Source organism: Epinephelus lanceolatus, chromosome 10, assembly GCF_041903045.1.
Source record: "Epinephelus lanceolatus isolate andai-2023 chromosome 10, ASM4190304v1, whole genome shotgun sequence".
NCBI classification, from domain to species: Eukaryota; Metazoa; Chordata; class Actinopteri; order Perciformes; family Serranidae; genus Epinephelus; species Epinephelus lanceolatus.
In genome coordinates, this window is record NC_135743.1 from 17,729,806 (window position 1) to 17,754,351 (window position 24,546).

Genomic DNA, 24,546 nt, shown 5'->3' on the forward strand with positions numbered 1-24,546 from the left:
ATTATTATTTGACCACAGGCCTGCGAGACCTCGACTTATGGGTCACTCACCTGAAATGAACCGCCTACATCTGGTAGTAGTCCGTATCAAGTTTTTTTTTTTGATTGGCATTTATCGGACCAATCAGGCAGCTTGGAGTAGATATAAAAAGTGGATTCAGGTGAGCGGACAGTATCACACTGCAGCCATGAAGTCCCTGATCTTCGTTCTGCTCATCGGAGCCGCCTGTGAGTATGATGGAGTACTTCATGCATGGCGCACTTTGGTATACCTGCTATAGTGCAGCAAACTAATAACTCTATCTGGCTGTTTTACATTTGTTTTCAGTTGCCACCGAGGACGACAAGATCGTCGGAGGGTATGAGTGCACTCCTCACTCCCAGCCCCATCAGGTGTCTCTGAACTCTGGCTACCACTTCTGTGGTGGCTCCCTGGTCAACGAGAACTGGGTTGTGTCTGCTGCTCACTGCTCCAAGTCGTAAGCACACTCTAGATATTTTTAGTGCATTTATCTGGTGCAAGACCAAAAAAAAACAAGAATCCATTTATTATCATCCACCATGTTTTATCTATTTCAGTCGCATTGAGGTGCGTTTGGGAGAGCACCACATCAGGAACACCGAGGGCACCGAGCAGTTCATCAGAGCTTCCCTTGTCATCGAGCACCCCGACTTCAGCCGCTACACCCTTCAGAATGACGTCATGCTCCTCAAACTGAGCACGCCTGCCACCCTCAACAGTTACGTGTGGCCTGTGGCTCTGCCCACCAGCTGTGCTCCCGCTGGCACCATGTGCAAAGTCTCCGGCTGGGGCAACACCATGAGCTCCAGTGAGTAAAAACACTCTGTGTCTAAATGTACATATGAAAAGACGTTGCCTGCTATCTCTAACAATCCATCCCCACTGCACACTTCCTTTTTGTTGTGTTGCTGCAGCCGCTGACAGCAACAGGCTGCAGTGTCTGGACATCCCCATCCTGTCTGATGAGGATTGTGAACGCTCCTACCCCGGCATGATTGACTACACCATGTTCTGTGCCGGATACCTGGAGGGCGGCAAGGACTCCTGCCAGGTGTGTATCTCTGATTTTCCACCACTGAGTTTACAGATTGGGCGCCACTTTTTCACTTCTCTGTGAACATTGTGAACATAATACTTCTCTCTCTGTCTCAGGGTGACTCTGGTGGCCCCGTCGTGTGCAACGGTGAGCTGCAGGGTGTTGTGTCCTGGGGCTACGGATGTGCTGAGAAGGACCACCCTGGTGTCTACTCCAAGGTAACATTTCACTGCAACAACTAAAAATATAACCATCACCCACTTTAATGCGGCAAACTTACTTGTATCTGTCTTCATTTTCAGGTGTGTGTGCAGACTGACTGGCTGCTTGAGACAATGGCCAGCTATTAACTCCACATCCAACCTCCACATCAGACACACATTGGCTGTCTGAATAGCATCTTGTCTTTGCTGGAGTCAAATGAAAGAAATAAAGTGTCTGAAATTACTCGTTGGGTCTTCTGTGCAATTATTGTGTTATTTCTATTAGAAGGTATTCGTCCAATTAATGCAATTATTAACACAATAAATGACAATCTATGGAGTTTCCAGCAGGTTACAGAGGTCAGAATTTCCTCTTAAGTGAACAGGGAAGTAAATAAAGAAATAAATAAAAAAATTTAAAATGTATCCACTGGTCATGGGCTGATATTACTGACACATATATATTCCTATAAACACTATTTATTATATTCTAAATTAATCATCACTTCACCATCTCATGTATCACCATATGAACAAATACTTTTTTCACCAACACAACAGTGGTGCCATTTAATATTATAAATGTGAGACCATCAGTACTGGTAAAATATGAATTTGTTTTTTTCCACTCGAGTAGGCTTTATATGCCCAACATGGACTGAGAGAAAAAACAAATTAACTGTATTCTAAATTATATCTGTCCTGTGAAACAACATGCCTGAGTTCCTCAGCATGGCAGAGTCCACATCATCTTTAAGTCACTTTTCAAAATACATTTGTGTCATTAGGTGTTTCTATAATAAGTTTTCATGTTAACTTGTTTTGTCATTTTTTGCCTTGTGTCTTATTTCCAATATTTATTCACTTTGTAATGTGCTGTTGGCATGAGTCTGTGTCACCTCTCTTTCTCCCTACTTCTGCTTTTTATTTATACATACACTACAAGATATCACGTTATCTTGTTGTAAAATGTTTCCACTAGTGGAGGAATGTAACTAAGTATGTTTACTCCAGTACTATACTAAAGTACAATGGTGATGTACTCAAGTGCTTTTCCATTCATGCTACGAATGCACTGCCTTTTATTTTGTAATGTTGGTCAAATTTAAACAATATTATATGAACATTATAAACAGAAATGTTCAGAGAAGGTTTGTGTAAAACAAAATTAAGCGTACTTTGTCACTCTTAACCAGCATTTTTATCGATTGGTGGCGTATGTGAAACAGTATTTCATTTTTATGTGGAGCATAAAAATGACAAATAAATTAATCAGAATCTGACCCTGACCGAAGCACAGAGGTCTGTCAGTGCTCAGCTGAGCTGTGGCATCTTGCCTCTGGCAGTGGAAACTGGACGCTCCCTCTCAATTCCAGAGGGAACTAGAAAGTGTCATCTGTGTGATGTGGGAGAGGTTGAAAATGAAATCCACGTTTTGCTCTGTTGTCCTTTAACATAGTGATTGTAGTTTGAGGCTTTTCCCTAGAATGTCTGCAGCATGAAGGTAGACTTCAGTACCTGTTTACAGAGTGTTTCACCTATAGCTCAGCTTGTGTTTAAGGCACCAGCAGTGTAGGAGGGCGCTTTATGTTTGATGTGTTGCAGACACAGACGGTGCCTCAGATGTGCCTGAGTTATGTTGTGCAGCAGTGATGTCTGAGGAGCAGGATTGTGTTCTTACCTGCTTTGACTTTGTTTGACATTGTTTGACATGCACCGAGGTGGATTATATTCTTTTGTTGCTGCTCTTGTTTTTGTTGTTTGTTGTGTCTTGTAAGCCCATGCTGGCTGGGACGACACTTGGAAATATAAATTACCTTACCTTACCTTACCTTGATGCCTGTATTTCATTGCATTGCAAAGACAAGTATTCTGCTTTTTTAGTCAGTGGAAGTGGCTCATGATCTTCCCCCACAGCCACAACTTACCCCCACTGGACTTAAATGAATAGTCAATAGAGACTCAGGGACTTTTTACTTTATTTATTTCCATTGGCACCTTATTTATTGTTGGATGGGTATAGTTGCTTATAAAAACAGTTAACCTAAGAATTGCAGTGCATTATGAAAAAGTTAAGGCCATGTGTACCCACACAGGTGTTTTCAGTTATGTGGCTGATTAGCCATATCCAGGCTGAAGTTGTGTAAAGCTGTGCTTTGGGTTACATGAGGTCACCATGTGCTAACAAAAAGGATAAAGCTGTAACTTGTCCTACAAGAAAACCAACTTGTGTACAAAAGGCTATCATTGTTTGGGACCTCCGGGGTTCCGTAGTTCAGTACTCTGAAATGTACCTTTTTTATTTTGATACTTTAAGTTAATTTTTTGTGGTAACACTCAACTACTTTTACTCAAGTACAAGAAAGATCCAGCTCACTGCTCCCGCTCAGCATCACAATTTGTTTGTCATACTAATGTTTCAGTCCCTCTGGACTAGATCGAGGCAACCTGTGGCTCTTTAGCTCTTCTCCAGTGGCTCCCCGTGGCTTTGACAAAAAAATATATATGACAATGAATATTTTTATTTATTATAGTTTTTAAGTGATATTTCGTCAACTAAAATATGCGTCCTACGCTCATGGTGCAGTACATTTTCCTCTAATTTGTTTGCTTTCACCACCAATGCTGCAAAGTACTAAATAATCAAGTAGTCCCCTGCAGAACAGCCACCTTCTGCAAAACACATTAATTAATGCTCATGTAGATCAGTAGGCTAATTTAGACCTAATAGGGTGTGTTTCCTTCATTATAAGGCTTAATTATGAGGCTCCACGTGGATTTTGGGGGTGTATGTTGTACCAAAAAAAATGGCTCTTCTCATAGTAAAGGCTGCTGACCCCTGCTCCTAACCGTCGTCAGGAGTACTTTAGTTACTTTTAAGTTAATTTTTCCCTGATTTTCTTTTTAAATTAAACGTTTTTTATCTATTCTGTCAAATCTGAACAAACCGACAGTACTGTTATTGGAACTCAACATATCCCACATTGTTACAGTTCAACAGACATGTTACAATCAAAAAAGCCTGCCCATGACCTCTTAAAGCTTTCAAATTAATTGCTGATCCTTGCAAACGTGTTCGTATGAAACAGTTTCTAACATAGATTCATTCCATATTTCAAAATCTGGAGGTGATGTACTCTTCCAGAATTTGAGGATAACTTGAGCAGCTGTGTCGACCCCTACATTTATCACAATAAGGTCATATTTTTAAAAATATTCAGTAATTCTGTTTGGTCCCCCATAAGACTTCCCTATGTGGTCCACAACTTTTTCCCAAAATGAGTTAACCAGTTTCCCAGATTGCATGTAGAGTTCCTACATTTCCTGTCTGACATTTCCAACATAAATTGTGAGCCAGTAGAAGTAAAGTGGAACCTATGACTTAATTTATACTGAGTAAATTTCCCCCTTGCCTCCTTTATATATTTCCCAGTTTTCAATAGTATTTTCAACCATTCAGTTTTTCCCTTTGCCACTTTTTTGCAGAACTTATGACAAAATATTTTTTAAATTGTCCTTTCAAAAAATATTACAAAGATCATCATTTGTTTTCCAAGGCAGCATGACCCCTCATATCTGGGTTTAATCTTCAGGTAACAGGTGCTGAGAAACACACAGCTGTGAGATACTGTGTTCGCATGTGTCTAAATATAGAGGTGACTTGTGTACCTGTGCACTCTGACCAGATAAACATGAGCCAGCTTTCAGGTGGTGGATTCAAACCTCTACCGAAATAAAATAATCCAGTAAAAATCCTGCGTTCAAATCTTTAAACTAAGTATGAGAATTACTCATTGTGACAAATGGTCCCCTTGCAGACTCGCAGTTTAATCATTGAGGTTTTCATATAGAGATGAGCTGGACAAAGTGCTTCTGACTCAAACTCCATACACCGCTTAATAGCCATAAATCATATTTGAGAGGGAGATCATTTATTTTGCATCCAAACCATAATTATACTGAGTAACTCCAGCTGAAAGATTAACAAAGAGGATTGAAAAACACTTTTTCTCTGAAATGGAATTGAGTAATATGACGTATAAAAACTGTAGGACTATCACTGCTCCTCAAAACTGCACGTAAATACCATGTACTTACTCCTAGGTATTAACTAGTATGGAAATGTTTAACCTCTCTGTCATCGTCAGGATTAAAGACACACCTAATATTAATAAAACAATTAATTGGGCTGTCAGTGGTGATTTTATAAGTCGTGTGGCCATGAAGGAACATGAAGTAATGATTCACTTTAACACGACATTGTCTAGATATTGTGTTTTTAATTGTAGTGTATTGAAGTGATAAACGCATAATACAGGAGCCAATATGATCCATAGTCTTAACTCTCCCTCATGGTTTTCCAAATTTGCTGACATGAAATCTATCCTTGTTTATCATGCTTTCAAAGAAAGGTGTTTTTTTTAATGTGTAATTCTGGAAATCGAACCCCAACATCCCACGATAGAGATTGGTCCCTCGCTGACCAATGAGGGCGGCCGGAGAGCAGGGCAGCTCTCCTGACTTCGGATATAAACCAGGGCTCCAGGCGAAGTCCTCTCATCGACAGGATCACACAGCAACCATGAGGTCTCTGGTCTTCGTTCTGCTCATCGGAGCTGCCTGTGAGTGTGAAGTTCTTATCGAGCAGATTGCCTTCCTGTCTGCTAACAGCCTGTTGGCCTTTATCCCAGAACTTTATCCAGAATAACAGCATCTCCCCACAGCGAGGGTTTTGAATTAGAGAGCAGCTGATTGATCTCCAAGCATCCTCAGTACTCAGACTAAAAATGCGCACTTTGGGGTTTGACTAAAAATACACAAAAGGACATTCTGCATTCAAAAAGACGTCTGTGTTGTGTTGCTGCAACTTTTTGTCGAGTACTTAAAGCAAACAACTAACTTGTTGCTGACGTGTGTGTTTTCAGTTGCCACCGAGGACGACAAGATCGTCGGAGGGTATGAGTGCACTCCTTACTCCCAGGCCCATCAGGTGTCCCTGAACTCCGGCTACCACTTCTGTGGCGGCTCCCTGGTCAGCGCAAACTGGGTTGTGTCTGCTGCTCACTGCTACAAGTCGTAAGCACACTCTTTGTGTTTTCCAGGGTTAAAGGTCTGATTTTATAATAAAAACCTTTATTTATAGAACCTTTTAAAACACAGATACAACCTGCAATACAACAAGACACATTTAAAGCACAAGGAGAATGAAACAAACTAAAAAAATGTCATAAAATGTCACCAAAGACCAGATAAAGAAGGACAAAACTAAAATCAAGATAATAAATGGGAGTTAAAATCAATAAGATAGCAATAAAATAGACAGACAGCTCAGATAAAATCAGAATAAGCTTTCCGATAGAGGTACGTTTTTAGGACTCAGACAGCCTTACACCCTCAGGCAGGTTGTTCCAGAGCCTCGAGGCCCTGGTTGCAAAAGCTCTGTCCCCTTTAATTAAGAGCCTGTTATCTGCAGCTCTTCATCTCACGTCTCACATCTCACTGAGCCTGTTTCTGCATTCACTTTCCTCCTTGCCATATTATCAGACTAGCCTTTATTGAGGAAAAGCGACTAACAAAGTTCTGCTAATTCTGTATAACAAATTTCATTTCCTGTAGATTCTTCACAATAAAAGTCTCCAGTTATTTTGTTACGTATAAGCTTTTATTGTGAAGCAGCAAAATAAGGAAATGTTGAGTTTTCGAGCAGCAACTTCACACAACTTTTAATATGATATACCATATTGAACTCCACATCACAGAGATTCAGTTAGAAGCTACAAAAGCACTGAGAGCTGAACACACAGAGACTCTAATACTTTTCTTTGTTATGTTGAAATGCTGCGTTACCACATCAACAGTCAATACAAGAAGTGAAAAACAAAAAGTAATAAGAAAGAATCTTGTATCACAAATATAATCTTGCAGCTGTGTTTTCATTAACCTCGACTCATCCAGTCTTTTTCTTCCTATTTCCAAGGGATGGCTATGAAAAAAGAGACATAACATATCTAAACACAACCAAAAAATAAAAAATAAAATAAATCAAAATGCCTCTATATAGCAGTTTGGCTTCTCACTATTGCACACGTAACATGAGATATTTGGACACGCAGGTCAGGTCTCAGAGGTTTGACATATTGCACCTGTTTTTCCCTAGTGTTGCATGAAAATACCCTGTTTGACGCTTGTTTTCAGCCGTGTGGAGGTGCGTCTCGGAGAGCACAACATCAAGGTCACCGAGGGCAACGAGCAGTTCATCAGCTCCTCCCGCGTCATCCGCCACCCCAACTACACCTCTTACAACATCAACAATGACATCATGCTGATCAAGCTGAGCGAGCCCGCCACCCTCAACCAGTACGTCCAGCCTGTGGCTCTGCCCACCAGCTGTGCTCCCGCTGGCACCATGTGCACCGTCTCCGGCTGGGGCAACACCATGAGCTCCAGTGAGTGATAACTCCTGCATTGTGCTCTCAACATGGATGTTTTTTTGCTACAGTGCAGCTTCAGTTTATCTTTGTCTTTTGATCCCCAGCTGCTGACAGGAACAAGCTGCAGTGCCTGAACATCCCCATCTTGTCCAAGGAGGACTGTGATAACTCCTACCCTGGCATGATCACCAACGCCATGTTCTGTGCTGGATACCTGGAGGGCGGCAAGGACTCTTGCCAGGTATGTAATTTGATGTTCACGCAGGAATACAGCAGTAACTCTATGAAATGGCTTTGCTTGTTGGCTTTTGTGAAACTTTTCTAAGTCATTTCACAGTCCACACTGTCTGATCATAGGGTGACTCTGGTGGCCCCGTCGTGTGCAACGGTGAGCTGCAGGGTGTTGTGTCCTGGGGCTACGGATGTGCTGAGAAGGACCACCCCGGTGTCTACGCCAGGGTAACTTTAAAAAAAAATGGAAATTTAATCAACACACTGTGTCCAGTTTATTCTGCAATGCAATTCTGATTCACTGACTCTGGTTTTCTTCATTCACAGGTCTGCATCTTCAACGACTGGCTGGAGCGCACCATGGCCACGTACTAAGTGATCTGAACGAGCATGTTCAGTCAAACAGCTCAACATCATTTGCTGTTTATGTTCCATCTTTTGTACTGAACATTATGACAAATAAACAGTTTCAAGCAAATCATTTGGGTCATGAGAAATACTTAAAAAAAGAAAACAGATCCCAAGGTACAGTTCAGAAAGATGGCTCTTATGTTATTTAGTCTTTATTATGCCATTATTGCATTAGGTGTGAAACCACGTGATGAATAAAGCCTCCTAATAGTAGCTGCTGTAGTTATACATGTACATGGGATTCAGTTAGCATTATGTGATGCTTAAAGATTTCCTTACATTATGTGTTATGCTTTGATCATTATCAGTTTGTCTGAGCATACGCAGATATCTGTTTATTGAGATTGCAGTTTACTCACAGTAATGGCTTAAAGGTCCAGTGTGTGGGATTTAATGGCATCTATTGGAAACTTCTCCTGTGTGTCAACATGTGGGAGGACTACAGTGGTCTACACAAAAACACAAATGGCCCTTCATAGTGAGCAGGTATAGCTGCAGTTGGAGCAGCTTTGTGACCCGCCCACCATACCTGAACGATCAATCCCCTTTGCTCCTTTGTCTGGAAGCAGAACACATGACAGAAATGCTAGGATGACAGTCAGCTAGCTATGATGTGTTAGGTAAAAAATAGAGGAGATAATTTTAGGGTAATGTGGGATTTATCCTGGCTTCATATGAGCAGAGGAAATCTCTGCTTGTCGCTAGGCTAGTTTATACAAAGTAAAATGCCATAGGCTTGTGCTAATAACGTTAGCATGTTCCATTTGCTTTGAAAACGTGTTTAGTATAAGACAGTTGTTTGGTTGGTGAACCTTGTGAGTTGTAATGGAGCTGAATTTTATAACGTTACCTTTGTTAAATGTTGCTGTTGTTTGTGGCTTCATATGAGTAGAGGAAAAGTCAGCTAGCTGCTAGGCTAATTTATACACTGTAAAATGCCAAAGGCTTGTGCTAAAGATATTAGCATGTTGTATTTGTGGGGAAAATGTGTCCAGATGAAGACAAGTGCTTTGTCTGTGAATGCTGCGAGTTATAGTGAAGTTGATTTGTGTGCTTGTGTTTGAAATTGTCTCTATTTAGCCATGTTTAATGTGTGTTTTGAGTCAACGAAATTTTACAGCACCTCACAAAAACCCCAACTACTGGTTTGGAGGTGTAACTGCAGAGTGACACAGACACACCACCACACAAGTATGAATGCTCACAGCAATGTAGGCCATGTGCGTAGGCTATGCCGTAGGCTCTGCACGGAGCTGACAGACAAGTATAAATCCTGCTTAAGGCTAAGGGTTACATGTCATCTCAGTGACTCTCATCTTCATGTATAATGAATTATATGAATACAAAAGAGTTTTAATTGCTACATTTAGACTCTGTGAACGAGGTCCCGCTCCGTATGTCGATTTAAACTACCAATTTTAAGACAACAAAAACAAAGCAGTTCTTATTTTCATGTGATTATATACTAATGAAAACATAGTTATGAACATTATATTGGATTTCTGCCAATATATCCCCCTAAATCCCTCACACTGGACCTTTAAAATAAAAACTTGATTCAGCAAGTTTTGTTCTTTTTTTTCTTTTGTGAAGACATTAAATACCAAGTTACTTCACCAACAGGTAAAAAACAAACAAAAGGAAAGCTCATATTAAATGGGTGTCACATCCACTGTGTACTATTGAATGACTCAGCAAATGTCAATGTGTTTTTCTACTTCCGTGACATAATTGCGATCGCTGTTCACTCAGATCTTCCTCCTGTTCTTACTCTAAAATGTTGCATTTAATTTGAGGTATTTTAAGACATTCACATTTTTCATTCAATTACATTGATGGGAGCTTGAATCAAAATTGTCGTGTTCTTTTTGCATGTCAAAACAATAGCAACACTTGTAGTACATAGAACAACTGTATTTCAAGACCAACGAGTTATTTTATATAGTACAAGTGCTGCTGGAGTTTTGATCTCTTTCTCCTAAAAGGTAAGTTAATGTACCACCTAATGGGTTTCCTAATACTAAGTAACCTTGCTCTGGTTCTGGGGTCTTCTTGTGTAAGGCGTAATATTCACTTTATTTTTGACATTCCTTCCACATTAAGATTTCACCACTGATTTAAAATGTTTTTAACCCTCTTTGATTTTAGTGGATTTATAATGCAGCTTGATGAACATGTGGACGGACTGCAGGTACTTCTGCATTATACAGCACTAAAAGTCTCCTGACTCATCACAGGAGGGATGTCTGCTGTGGTTTTTGCCAATTAATAATTCAACCCCATTCCCCAGTATTTGCAGTATGAATACATTAATAATGAATGGATAAGGGACTTTAAATTTTTACATTTAGTCACTCAATTACTAATCTGTCTTCTTGCCTTATTCCATTTCATCACCTCGTCTCTTTGTGTATCTTGTTTCAGTGCGGTGATGATGATGATGATGAAGAGGGATAAGCCACACTCCTGTCTGTGGAGAAGAGATAGGGGATACTTCTGTGCAACTGCCCATCGATTGATTTCAGGCAGTCTATTGCCTGCTGCCAAGGTGTCAGGCAAGATGTGTGCCATCACTTTGGGCAGAGCTGTCAACAACTAACCTTCCATGGACAAAAGATGAGGCAATTACGGCAGGTATGACGTCTCTTTTCTTGTTGAAGAGTGAAAGTAAGTGCAGTGTTTTTGAGCATCATAAAGGTTACCTGGATTGTGACAATAGTTTAAGGTTCTTTTCTTTTCTTTTTTTGGTGAGGTGATCAATCAGAAATATGTGACTTCAAGCTTGAGTTGCATCAGTTTCATGTTTTTCTGCTATAAGCCTTAAGTCAGGCACGTCCAAAGTCCAGCCCGGGGTCCCGCAGGATGGCAGCACTATGATGAAGTTTGTAGACATGCACTGAATACAAACTACGTATGTGGAACTAATGCGTTTTCATAAACAGAGGGTAAACAAGCAAACAAACAATTACCCATCAAGCATTTCCTGCTAGGTAGCAGACATGGCCACACTGAAGAAGCGTAGAGTCGACAGGGAGGGCTGCAGCTTTCAGGAGCAGTGGAAGTTGATTATTTTTTTACAGTAAGATGAAACAGTTGCATGTCTCATATATGGGATGTTATTACCAACCCATGAGATGCAAGAAGCAGCTGGTTTCAGGTTGTTGTTTTTTTTTTCACATCAGCTAATCTGGCCCCCATTCAAAAACGCTAGGACACCCCTGCTCCCCCTTCAGTGACTTCAAGGCCTTATTATTTTTTTTATTTTTTTTAAAAAGAGTACAGTAGAGCACCATTTTTCTTTTAGAAACCTCACAGAATGAATCCCTTAGAAAAACAAACAAAAAACTCAAACAAACAAAGAAGTCCTGTTAAAAAAAATATAATAATAATAATAAACTTTATTTATATAGGACCTTTCAAACCACAGTAATAAAGTGCTGTACAATAAAACTAAACACAGGGAGAATAAAACAAATGAGGTCATAAAATGTCATCTAAGTAAAAGATGAAATTTAATAATAATAAAAATACACTACATACTACTACTTATAATAATAATAATAATAATAATAATGATGATGATGATGATCATTTTTATACTGGATATTGCTCTAAAAAGATGCCTTTGATTTGAATGTCCTGCTTGGACTGAACCAGGATGATGACAGAGCATCTCCTGGAGTGGTCGAACCACATCTATACCAGCAGGGGTAGGAGTTAAGATCTTGCAGGCATGAGCTTTTGTTAGTATCCAAAAGCAAAATCGACTTCCAAGGAAATAACCTTTGATCTTTACACAGTGTTGGGGAAGTTGCTTTAAAAGCATAGCCTCGCAAGCTACCAATGACTTCACAGTCAAAGAAGTTGAACCACAGAGAAGATACCCGACAGAGGAACTTATTTTGGTTAACTAAAGCTATTTAGAAAAAGCAGTTCAAAATTGACAATGTACGTGTGATACAAAATTATAGCAAAATATAATTTAAAGCAGCTGTGCGGAACTTTACGTTTTCGTTGATTATAGAGCCCCCCTTTGGTCGAAGCGGTATGACACCCACAGCCTGGTGTCTTAAAATCTCGACTGCAACCGGCAATTACCGCATGCATTTGTTTTGGAGAGAGAGAGAAAAATCATAAATGTTCTGGTGTAGCTCTGAATTTCTTATCAACTGAGGACAACTGCCTGCTTTATATTTGTGTTCATGGTCACAGATAATTTTGTGGCGTTTGTTGTAATGTTACTAGACAAAAGCGGTTCACATCAGCTAACGTTACATTTAGCTTGCTTATAACTTCCATGTCGTCATATATTGAAGTGAAACAACATCTAACAAGTTGCAGTATATTCTCTAGATAAAAACAAAAATTACATACCTGTTGATTAGGAAAAGGGCCAACTCGGGATCAGTTTTAAAACCTTCCAATTCTCTCAGCTCTCTCCACTTGGTGAATGCCCGACCGAGGTTTACACACATTTGGGCTCGAGCCCTATCACTGTCCCATTTAGCCTTCTTCAGTTCTTTTTCTTTTAGATGGTGCTCCTTCTTTATCCGCCATAACATCGAAAGTACAACCAAGTCCTTATAGATACATCTGGTAAAACTGTTGTTCAGCAATGCCTGTTCCGTACCGCTTACTCGAACAACACTCTCTGTAAACACGGCTCTTCTTCTTCTCTCAATTTATTGGCGGATTGCGAACAACTTCCAGGTGCATACCAACACCTACTGTACAAGAGTGTGCAATGTGTCCGAAATCATTCACTACTCCCTACTACATGTCATTTAGCCTGTTTCTTAAATCCTACTCGTAAACACGGCTCCTTCTTCTTCTGTGGTTTAATGGCTGCGGGCCGCTGCGGGCATGCAGACTTATTTCTGCCTCCGTGTGCCGTATTCTGGTTTGCTGACTTCTGCTGTGTCCGACCCGAGCCAGGCTATGCTAAATAGCCATATAGAGAAAGGCTTTTTTGTCGCTGTTGGGTTCAAATAAATATGCGGATCTTCAAGGGGGGGTGATACAAACTAGGGACAGTTTTATGAATGGTAAAAAGTTCCGCACAGCTGCTTTAAAAAGTCACATTGTTGAGTGGCCTGTGACTTTAAAAAGTCACAGGCCACTCAAAATAATTCCCACTTGATCACAGGCCATAAACCAAAAAACAAAAACAAAAGCACTATTTACGATCCATTGTCCCGGTCACGGCTTTCTCCTTTTAAATGTTATCACCCCTCACGCTGGCTGCCAATCAGGGCTTTTGATGTGTCACACACTTATAATTCCCATGCGTGAACGGTACCAATTTGGTTTTTTAAAAATTAGATTAAATTAAACTACATTTTTTATCTAGTTTCACCTCTTTATTATGAAATGGGTGTGCACAACATACTGATACAGTCACTTAATCAGTCATTCATAACTTTTTGTACAGGCCCAGTTTAATATTGCAGTAATAATGTGTGTTTTTTTCAAAATACCACGTTACACCATTTGAGAACCACTGACTTTGATAACTGCCTTCCAGAAACCAAAGTCCAAGTGGGGGTATAAAACAGTATGAGGCAACTTCTCTGAGGATTTGTTGATAAACAGCAATAATCAATACTTCAGAATAATTGACACCTAATATATTCAAGTTTAGCTCTACAGATTCTGCCTTCACAGAGGTCAGGATGAAAGAAAGGGGGCAGGGCTGGTCAAAGGAGGTTTAATTACACTAGAGAAGCAATGGTAAAATAAAAATTATGATAATGATAAAAAACCATTAAAGTACTTTACCCTTTGAATCACTATCCAAATATGAATGTAGCTTGCAAGCAAACGCAGAATGTTGTTTTAACTGATTGCATCTAGCTCATTCTTCCCTAACACTGCCTTTACGACTTTAGCATCATTTCAGACTTTGTCCATATGAAGGGAAATATTGTCAAAAGAAGCAGTGTGATGGGAAAAAAATGATGGCAGAGCTTGTGAGTCATCGTCAGCCACATGACTTCTGCACCACAAACTTTTTATAGATGATAAGGGAGACCTCCTGCCGAGGAAACAACTTTTCTCTGAGTTTCTCTGACACCACATTTTTGCCACAGAATAGACTCGAGACCAACTTCTCAGTTCTGAATGTAACCTCATTGAACAGTTTTCAGAAGTCCTTTTCAGATTCTTGTCGCACACTGACATTGATAAATGGGGTGTTGCAACATCTGCGCCCTTCCTTTCCAGGTGAATAAAACCTTCTGCACTCAGGAGAAAGAAAATCAAAATGAGGGCGATATACATGTGCTCCGAAACAACCCCTAAAAGACTGACAAAACCTTTTAAAACTGTTCATGTAGATTTATAAAGCTAAACACCAATGTTCTTAACTTGTTTATTAGATGCACAAGTAAGGAAACAACGGTGAGAGCAACAGTTTGTGTGTCTTATTTTGATGGGAACCTCATGAAGTGATAGTTTGGGGATGTGGGCCAAAGAAAAACTCATTCACACACACTGGGTTGGATTTGCTCACAAGCTGATGCAATTTGGGGATATTTTTGCAGTGTAGTGACATTAGGTGTTATTGTGGGGCCGTGGTTTCTATTTACTTTGCTGGAATGTCACCCCTGAATTAAAATAAAGTATTCAGAAAACAGTAACACAGTTTCCCAGGAGCATCTGCGCTGGGAGCAGATGCAGCACTACAGTATTGTCAGCAATAATAAACACACTGATGCATCACAAAATGGTAGATTTTATTGATTGTGCCCTGACTAAACACATCTTACATCTCTCTTTCTCTCCCTCTCTCCCACTGTTTCTCCTCGTGGCTCTCGCCCGCTCAGCCGCTCTCCCGCTGCCTTTCTGTCTGACACTACCCACCACCGCCTCCTGTCTCTGTCTCCTTCAATTTCAATCTCCCTCTGCCTTCCCCTCTCTCACACTGCTCTGTGATGGGAGATCACAGCCTAGGTGTAACTGGAGAGAATATCGTTGATCCAAGGCAACAGAGAGCAGACTTTGGTGTAAACGCCCGGGTAGTTGGGCTGAGCACAGCCTTGTCCCCAAGAGACAATACCCTGCAGCTCCCCATTACACACCATCGGACCACCGGAGTCACCCTGAGCAGGGAGGAGAAGCAGAGTTTAGTCCTTTCATCATCTCATCCCAGTTAATATTTTACAGTCACAGATCGCCAAGCTTTATTTTATGTGATGCGTAATTGTGTGGAAATACCTGACAAGCATCCTTGCCTCCCTCCAGGTACCCAGCACACACCATGCGGTCAGTGATCATGCCGGGGTAGGAGCCGTCGCACTCCTTGTAAGACAGGATGGGGACGTCCACACATTGAAGGTTGAACGGGTTGAACACTGCAAGTAAGAAAAACAAGTTCAAGATAGTTGAGAATATTTTTAACAATATCAGACCTTTGTGGATATCTCTGAAATGCCAACTTTTGTGTAGCTAAGAAAAAACAGCCATTGGTTTTAATTTATCTGCCACAACTGACCCCCACCCCCAAATAGTAATTGTCAAATAATAGCTTAGCAGCCACAGCAAGGTACGGCAAGCCTGTCAAGCTGGATTTTGGATCTTTAGCCAATGTTAGCATTAGCATTATATCCAGTATGTAGCCATCAGGTTGTGAGCATTAGTGAGCCACATAAGCTTAGCAACAGCTGATAGAGATCTGCCGTCAGTTGTCCCTCAGTGTCATCAACCAGGGACTGGACACTTGGTTTTATAAATTACTGAAATGTTTTGAATGGTAAATATTTCACCGTTATTATCAGGGCTTGACATAGGGACACCCCCCAACCCTGCCCATACTGCATCCATTAACGTACTAACAGCAGAACGTTACTAGTGGAAATGTTGGGTGTTGGGCAACTGCGTAGAGCAGTGGTTCCCAGCTGGTGGGTCGCAGGTGAATGGACGGCAAGTGACTCGCAAATGTATCAAATTTTTGAAAAAAATCACACTTTATTTTGAAGTACAGTGAATTTCTGATATAGGGGTTTTATTCTGAAGTGCTGTTTCCTGCTGTAGAGTGAGTGACTAATAGATAGCTACTAACAGAAACAGCAAACTAGCTTGACCACATGGCCAAACACAGTATGACACTGAATATATTAAACTGTGTGGACCTTGAACTCTTGACTAAGGAGAAATCTGGACCCTGTGGCTGGACCAGTTGGGAACCACTGGCATAGAGGATTGTGATGCTTATTGCAACTTCTGCTCTCCGGAGTAGCTGTGGTCATCTTTGCCTGCCTGTGGCACGGCAGCCTTTTAGTGCTGACAGGCTATTAATTAATTGTGACATGTAACCAATCGGATAGTGCTGTGGGCAGAGCGTTGATCGAGGCTACAGAGGAGTGAAGTCAGGCGGCATCAGAGCCAAAGTAACACATTTTTCAAGGAATTTATTTTTATGTACAGCTGTTCATTTTTTTATATTAGTTATCACATAAAAACAACTCCGATAATCATGAAAATGATAAATATCGTGGCCAGTAATCGGTCGATCCCTGAGATGCTTTTAAGGATTATTTTTGGGGGCTTTTTTTTCTTTAATGACAGTACAGTGTTAAATGTCAAAGGGAAAGAGAGAAAGCCGTGGTTATCACTGTAAAATACATTATGTGCTGGTGAGAATGGAAAACTTACTGAAAGAGCAGCAGTATCTGGGGGGGGGGGGGGGGGGGGGCTTAGCAAATAGTCAATTTGTCAAATTATGTTTTCAGGTTAACTTTGAGGCTTCCTTTTTGAAGAATACAAAATTCTGTTCTTGTGAAGTGAAGTTTTGCAGTCACAAAAGTATATTTCTAAGACAACCTTTAGCCCTAAGCCACCAATATCTTTTTGCATCTTGTCTTTTGACTAATCAGTAGATGACGCCCTAAACAGCATCTACCTTATTTAAATATAAGATGTCTGCTGTGTACAATAACACCTCTTCCTGTCTGGCTAATGTTTATTTCATAAAGGTTTGATATTCTTTGTGAGAGAAGCTCAAGGTTTCTTTGTTCCAGGTGAGTTGGTCTGCTCTGTTTTAGTTTATGACAGCAGTCAAAGAAATATTGCATATCAGTCCTGTATTGTTTATTAAAGGCTTTTGTTAAAATGCGTTCAAATCTATGGAGGGCCATGAGTGTCATAATTTGTCACGTTTTGTTTCTACAAGTGACCTCAATAAAAACATCAAGAAACAACAGATTCACAACAGATTCAGAAAAATGTCTTAATGACTTTTAACGTGAATATCAGGTGCCTCCTCACCTTGATCAGTGTAGATGTTTCCCCATCCGGACACCGTGCACATGGTCCCAGGTGCGGCGCAGGCAGTGGGCAGGGCGACGGGCTTGACGAAGTCGTTCAAGATGGCGGGGTGCGCCAGCTTCAACAGCATGATGTCGTAGTCAAGGGTCTGGTAGTCGTAGCTCTGGTGCCAGTAGATGGCATCAACTGGCATGTACTGCTCCGTGCCCCCGTTATTCCAGATGTGGTGTTCACCCAGGATGGCAATCAGTGAATAAGGGCTGTAACAGAGACAAAGAACAAAATTATTATAGTTCTTTTAAACATACAGTTCGTACAGAAACGTTGAACGCATTAATGTAATACAGACTTCTGCCAGCAGTGGGCAGCAGAGACTATCCACCGGTCGTTGATGAGGGAGCCACCGCAGAAGTGGTAGCCGATATTGAGAGACACCTGCCAGGGTTGAGAGTGATGTGCACACTCGTAGCCACCCACAATCCTGTCATCAGTGGGTGCTGCAGCTGTGGTGTAAAAGAAATAGAAGAGTCTTAATATTTGTCACAGTTACACTTCTCTTTCACTGTGAAAGTGTTCGTACTGCAGACGTGCTTTACCTGCAGAGCCCAGGAGTGTGACAACAATCAGGCCAATCATCTTGTGGCTGACTCGAGCCTTCTCACAACCAGACTGGACGTGAATGATCCATCAGTCATTGCATTTATACCTAAACTCCTCTGTGTCCTTCCATGCACCATCCCACTCCTCCCCCTCTCCACACCTCCACCCAACTCTGCCCACCCACTGTTGAATCTGTGCCCACTCCTTCCGCCCCGCTCCCTGCCCCTGAAAAATAACCTTATCTTCTTATGTGCCACGTCCATCCTTTCAGTTAATAAGTGAGCTGCGTCTTTCGGCCTTGGAGATTGTTTTCCGTACTCTGCTTTCGACAGATCATTTTCTGCACCTATCACCTAAATAAATGTGACTGTGGGTGACACGTGTAACTTCCCTTCTTAGCAGACACCACAATAAGTTAATGCAACCACATGTGTTATATATAGTTTACTTTTAATTGTTTACATTTCAATTACCCTCATTATTTACAGCAGTTTATGGCACCTTTTGCCATTTAATTATCAGTGGAGACACTCTACACAGCTCTTCTTCTCTGTTCCTGCAGTCTCTAAGTCAATAGCTAAGAAAGCCTTAATGTTTAAAGCTCCTTGTGATTGAAATAATCTACCTGTGAATATTCCATCCATGTTCAAAAAATGTCTTTTTATTATAGTATCAGTGGCACCTGTCCATAGTAACACTTTTAACACTTCTGTGTTTTTTTAACTTTATTACCTAATGCTAACACTGACGTCACTTTTCAGCCCGATCTCACTCCCAGATACTAACGCTTCGTCACAGGCTCTCGGTGTCAGATACCGATGCCCGAGGCACTCTTCAGCAGGGGGTGTTAGATAAACACATTCTCACTCCGACCTCGTCACATATCGACGTTTGGTCATGGACTTTCCACGACCAGATACGATGTGCAAGGTACCCTGGGTGTGTTGGTTGTTAATGTTCTGGGACACCGTGTCAACGTCTGAGTGTCACATGCATTGTCTTCTTTCAAAGTACACTTCTATTTTCACAGGAAATTTAATGTTTACATACAGTCTCTTTCAAAATAAAGGCACTACATTGGTACAACAGCGCAAATTAACTCTTTTTTTCCTTCAACAACCAACGCACGTGGTTAGGTTTAGGAAAAAAGAACAGGCTTTGGCTTTATAATCTGATGGGACGTGAACACCGCTCTCTTGAGTGAAAGTTGGTGTTTGTTGGACCCATCCACCACCCCTCCTGCCCACCCGACTTGGACTCTCTTGTTCCCCCATGTTTCCCCCTGACGCCACCAAGCGCCATTAGACTATAATGCCGACTGACTGCATATTATGCCGTTTTGAAAGGTGGGCTTTTTTCGTCAGTGTCTGATGCTTCAAGTCACTGCCCAAGCGCTGGATATTGATGACTAAGACAAACTCCAGGCCCTCACTCAAGAGACACAAGTTCGTTTCTCATGTGATACCAAAAGTCAATTGAGTTATTTTAATAACAATGTAGTGTGCTGGGGCGTCGGTAGCTGAGTGGATAGAGCAGGCGGCCCATGTACAAGGCTGTTGCCGCAGCGGCCTGGGTTCAACTCCAGCCTGTGGCCCCTTGCTGCATGTCATTGACACTTGAGAGGGAGACCAAAGAGGACATAACTGCAATAATCAATACGGGATGTAACCAAAGAGTGAACGAGGATAGCAGCGCTCTGAGGTGTAAGTGACAGACGAAGATGATTAATATTTCGTAGCTGAAAGTATGCAGACAGAGTAACGTTACTGATGTGGGCCTCAAAGGACAATGTACTGTCCAAAAGTTAACCTTTTATCATCATTGTAAGTTTATTTTGAAAGAGCCTGTATATATTTAAAGAGTTGAAACTGTGAAAATGTAAGTTTATTTTGAAATTACACAATGTGTGTAAGAAGCGTAAATTCACATGCCGTGGCGTGCTAGAGTGTCATAGCTTGACGTGCAGGGCCACTGACCAAGAGCTGGTATTTGACGAGTTGGATTGAGAATGTGTTGCACTTTTTTTTTTTAAATCTATGATTAATTATCTGTTTTCATGCTCTGATTGGGACTTATATCATCTCCTCAGTTTGTATTGTCTTACTATTTGATGTTAATGTTTATTTTTTGGTCACATTTGGTATCAGTAAATCATCTTTTTGCTATTTCTGTTTTTGTTGATTGTCCAGTTGTGCTCATATCACTGTCGCTGAGGACCCCTTGAAAACAAGTACATCTCGAGGGGTCATTAATAAAGACTTGCCAACATATATTGGAGCAGGAGATATGTACACATATGCACATGTTGGAATAAAATGGCATTGGCTCTCATTGGAGCTTAAAATCGGCTGATTCCTGTCCAGCAAAACAGCAAACAGCATGTTGTTTTCAGCTTCGGAGGCAGCAGATGATTTCTTTCTCACCTCTCTTGGCTTTTATTCAAGGCCAACAAAAAAACAGAGCCATAAAAAAGCATTATGCATTTACTTATTTTTCTTTAACCAAACTAGGAATAATGTACTGTCTGCCAGCGAAGTTTCTCGGTTCAAAATTGCTGTAATTTTCTTCTTTTATCCCTTTTGTCAAATTGAACAAAGCCTAAAAAGAAGGTTGTGTAACTGTTTTCTCTGTTTCTTTAATGCAGCTTCGCCAGCAATGAGTGACCCATGAGAGAACCATAAACAGGTGTTAAATGTTTGGAGACCTTGGTCCACATGTGTAAATGAGGTGCACAGATGACATAACCACAGGGGGTGTGCTAGGATGGGGCAGAGGCAGGCAAACATTAAAAAAAGGAGTGTGATAAGGGAGCAGATTTGAGGTGAGACTTGGTGCCAAGACTGTGAGGACACAGGTGGGGTCAACAGAAAGAGGGAAGAGAGGAGGGGAGGGCGGACAGGCCGAGGCACCCCGGGGGCTGGTGGGACATAAATAAGAGCCGGGGTGTGTCCAGGTGTCTTCTGATCATTCTACCTGACACCATGAGACTGCTGGCTCTGCTGCTGGTGATCGGAGCTGCTGGTAAAGACAGAAATACACACAGAGCCGTAGATGTGTACTGTGGTTAAAGATCACTTTGAAACACACATCTCACTCTTTCTGTTTCCCCTCTATCTATTTTTGTGTGTGTGACAGCGGCAGTTCCCCGTGAAGATGGCAGGATCATTGGTGGGTATGAGTGTGAGCCGAACTCTCGTCCATACATGGCCTCCCTCAACTATGGCTACCACTTCTGTGGTGGGGTGCTCATCAACAGGCAGTGGGTGCTCTCCGTTGCCCACTGTTGGTACAAGTAAGTGTGCTCTGATGGAGACAACATGGCTTTTTAAATATTATGGACATTATCTTGTTGCCAAGCTCCATTTTTCTTGCTTCATTTTTGTGCATTTTTCTCTCTTTAAGATTTAAAAAACAAAACATGTAGGCGGAAGACAAATGCTTTTCAGTTTAGGACCATATGCGGAGTACATCTGCGAAATCTAAAAGTAATGTAGTTTCTGCAGAAAGAGAGAAAATGAAAGGATGAAGAATGATGTGGAATTACAAAAACATAAACTACTGAAAGTTTTTTTCCGCGTCCACATTTTCTGGTATATTTCATCTCCTCTCTCAGTCCCTATGCCATGCAGGTCATGCTGGGAGAACATGATGTGCGAGTGTTTGAAGGTACAGAGAAGCTCATGAAGACCGACACCATCATCTGGCACCCCAGGTGAGTGACAAAATGAAAAACTACCGCCTGAGAATCTTCGCTTTTGCACACTTTTATTCTCATCGGATTCATTCATTCAGTGCAGAGGAAGTCTGAAGCTTATTTTCTGTCTCTCTGTGTGCAGTTATGACTACCAGACGCTGGATTTCGACATCATGCTGATTAAGCTCTTCCACCCGGTGGAGGAGACCGCAGCAGTCGCGCCCATCTCGTTGCCCACATGGTGCCCGATAGGGGGGCTTCCCTGCACTGTGTCTGGCTGGGGTAACTCCGCCCCCGACGGCGAGCGTGGGTTGATTCAAATGTTTTAACTTATACATCTTAACATCAAGCTCAACACCATTGCACGTATCGTGTAACAGGTGGTTTATATTGTGATTTTAGCTTATTTAAATTACTCTGACAGCAAAACTTAGGCAAACAAGTGTTTTCAATGTGTTCTTTTGGAATAAGGTAGACCTGAGGCAGCAAGGGGAAGGTGCAGCAGTGTCTTCTTATCTAAGTTTCCAGCAGGGGGTGTTAAAGTTATCCATTTTCAAGTTACACATGAACACATAGCAGCTTTAAAGGATACTTCTGATGAGATTATTTAGGTTTCTAATAGTCAACAATTCACCTGAATAACTCAAAACAAGCAGCGAACTGATCCTGCAAACAAAAGAAGTGCCAGTGTAGCCAAAGTCTGATGTAGCTCTTCCTCTTCCTCACGTCATAGACCTCTGTCATTGTCCAAAAACTTTAGACATCATTGACCACATATTCAAGTTTCTGCCCTTATTCCTACCACGCTGTTTACCTGGCTAATGGAAAGCAAAATGACTGGAGCTCCTTGTCATTTTGCTTCTTTGCATCAAAATAGGATTTTCCTATCAGTGGTGGAGTTGCTCGACCCTGCTAACAGAGCCTCCATCTTTTATTCTGTCAATCACTTTCTTGAAAAGGTCAGCGATGTCATGTTTGTGCATATCCAAAAACCTGTTGATATCCAAGTCCTTCGTAAAAGTAGGAGTGCTTCTCCATCTGACCAGAAATGCCAGCTTTTCTTTTGGGCATGCATTGTCACAGCAGCCTTGTTAACTTTGAAGAACGGGATAGTAGTGTGCTCAGGGACATTGCTCTTGAAGAAAATGGGCACATGGGAGGGTAAACTGAACCTCAGGCACTCATGCGTGGAGCAGGAACAGATGCATCTGAATCAAGTTGAAAAGCTTTATTTCAAAATACGGCTGCTTACATTAAAACACCGACTGATTTCGACTCTATGGTCTTCGTCAGGGTGCAAAAGGGTGGACAGGGGTTAAGCAAACATTTTATACATGTCCAAGGGATGCTGTTAAAACCCGAATAGTAGCGGCACATTCCACATGTCATAATCGGAAAAGGCTACCTTCATAAAAAGGCCTAATTCAGAATATCCAAATCAAATATCCTGTTTACACAACCCTTATCAAAATCAGAATATTGTCATGTTTTGAATGATAGTGGAACATTAATGTACATGTAAATGTAGCCATTGAAACATGTTCCTTTATCATACTAAATATTGGCACTCTAGTTCACTCTGCAGCTGTAGCTGACTCCACATATACCATCCTGCTGTAGTAAATACTCAATAGGGCAGTGGTTCCCAACTGGTCCAGCCACAGGTCCAGATTTCTCCTTAGTCATTACCTCAAGGTCCACACAGTTTAATATATTCAGCGTCAAGTGTTTTAGGAATAATTTACCTTTTCTTTTTATTAACATATATGTTTGTGACCTGTTTTTATAGGTTCTATTAAGATTCACTGATTTTAGATTCAGCAGGAACAAACTGAGAGTCTGAGAGTCGTAGACAAGGTGGGGAGGGAAAGTGTTGAGAAATGGACACATTTATTTTTCATAGAATTTGTTGACAGCAGCAAAAGCACAGAATATTGCCGGCCTTTTCCTATAAATTCATTTTCCTGTCTTTGAGGTTTCCATGACTATCTGTGCTCCGTCTGTAGCGGTGAACTTGCCGACCCGTCTGCAGTGTTTGGACGTGCCCATCCTGGACGAGCAGGACTGTGAGAACGCCTATCCCGGCATGATCACACGCAGGATGATGTGTGCCGGGTACTTGGACGGAGGCAGAGATGTCTGCAATGTGAGTTTCACAGTAAAAGCTTCCAAAGACTACCACAGCTCTGTATGTGTGTGTGTGTGTGTGTGTGTGTGAAAATGAGTCACATGCTCACACTCGCTCCCTCTGTGTTTGTCAGGGTGACTCCGGCAGCCCTCTGGTGTGTGAAGGAGAGGTCCACGGCCTGGTGTCATGGGGTCGGGGGTGTGCTCAGCCCAACTACCCCGGGGTCTACGTCAAACTGTGTGAGTTCCTCTACTGGATTGAGGACGTCATGGCAGCAAACCCCTGAAGAAGTCACCCATTTTTCACTTTATTTCTCCTCATGTCTCCCACTGGTTCTCCTCATTCTTATTTTCTTTTGAAGCCCTGACTTTAATTTCTGTGTTTCACTGGTGCCTTGTCTCCTTTTAAAATTTCTCCCCCATATATCCAACGCACGTGCCAAAATAAAAACACTCGATATATATTCACTTTTCACTTGTCTGGTCATGTCTGTAATGGAAGAAACACACCACACAATGAAACTACAG

At 41.4% G+C, this 24,546-nt stretch overlaps 3 protein-coding genes across 3 annotated transcripts; 2 read left to right on the top strand and 1 right to left on the bottom strand.

Moving 5' to 3' along the window:
• Positions 1-84: 84 nt before the first annotated feature.
• Positions 85-1,504, top strand: LOC117266094 (trypsin-1-like). The gene is made up of 6 exons (XM_033641046.2): positions 85-227; positions 328-478; positions 579-829; positions 936-1,072; positions 1,174-1,275; positions 1,360-1,504. Exons 1-6 carry the CDS (start codon positions 188-190, stop codon positions 1,405-1,407), a joined length of 729 nt encoding a protein of 242 aa, XP_033496937.1. The 5' UTR covers positions 85-187; the 3' UTR covers positions 1,408-1,504.
• Positions 1,505-5,773: 4,269 nt separating this feature from the next.
• LOC117265262 (uncharacterized) lies at positions 5,774-24,486 on the top strand. Its single transcript, XM_033639658.2, has 14 exons — positions 5,774-5,882; positions 6,186-6,336; positions 7,456-7,706; positions 7,796-7,932; positions 8,049-8,150; positions 8,250-8,294; positions 15,576-15,691; positions 17,649-17,846; positions 21,052-21,218; positions 21,333-21,489; positions 21,811-21,909; positions 22,034-22,197; positions 23,898-24,037; positions 24,153-24,486. Exons 1-14 carry the CDS (start codon positions 5,843-5,845, stop codon positions 24,303-24,305), a joined length of 1,920 nt encoding a protein of 639 aa, XP_033495549.2. The 5' UTR covers positions 5,774-5,842; the 3' UTR covers positions 24,306-24,486.
• On the bottom strand, positions 15,047-18,319 carry LOC117265263 (trypsin-2-like). Its single transcript, XM_033639659.2, has 5 exons — positions 18,194-18,319; positions 17,947-18,100; positions 17,598-17,857; positions 15,549-15,685; positions 15,047-15,433 (listed from the first exon to the last, which is right to left on the bottom strand). Exons 1-5 carry the CDS (start codon positions 18,231-18,233, stop codon positions 15,281-15,283), a joined length of 744 nt encoding a protein of 247 aa, XP_033495550.2. The 5' UTR covers positions 18,234-18,319; the 3' UTR covers positions 15,047-15,280.
• Positions 24,487-24,546: the final 60 nt, after the last annotated feature.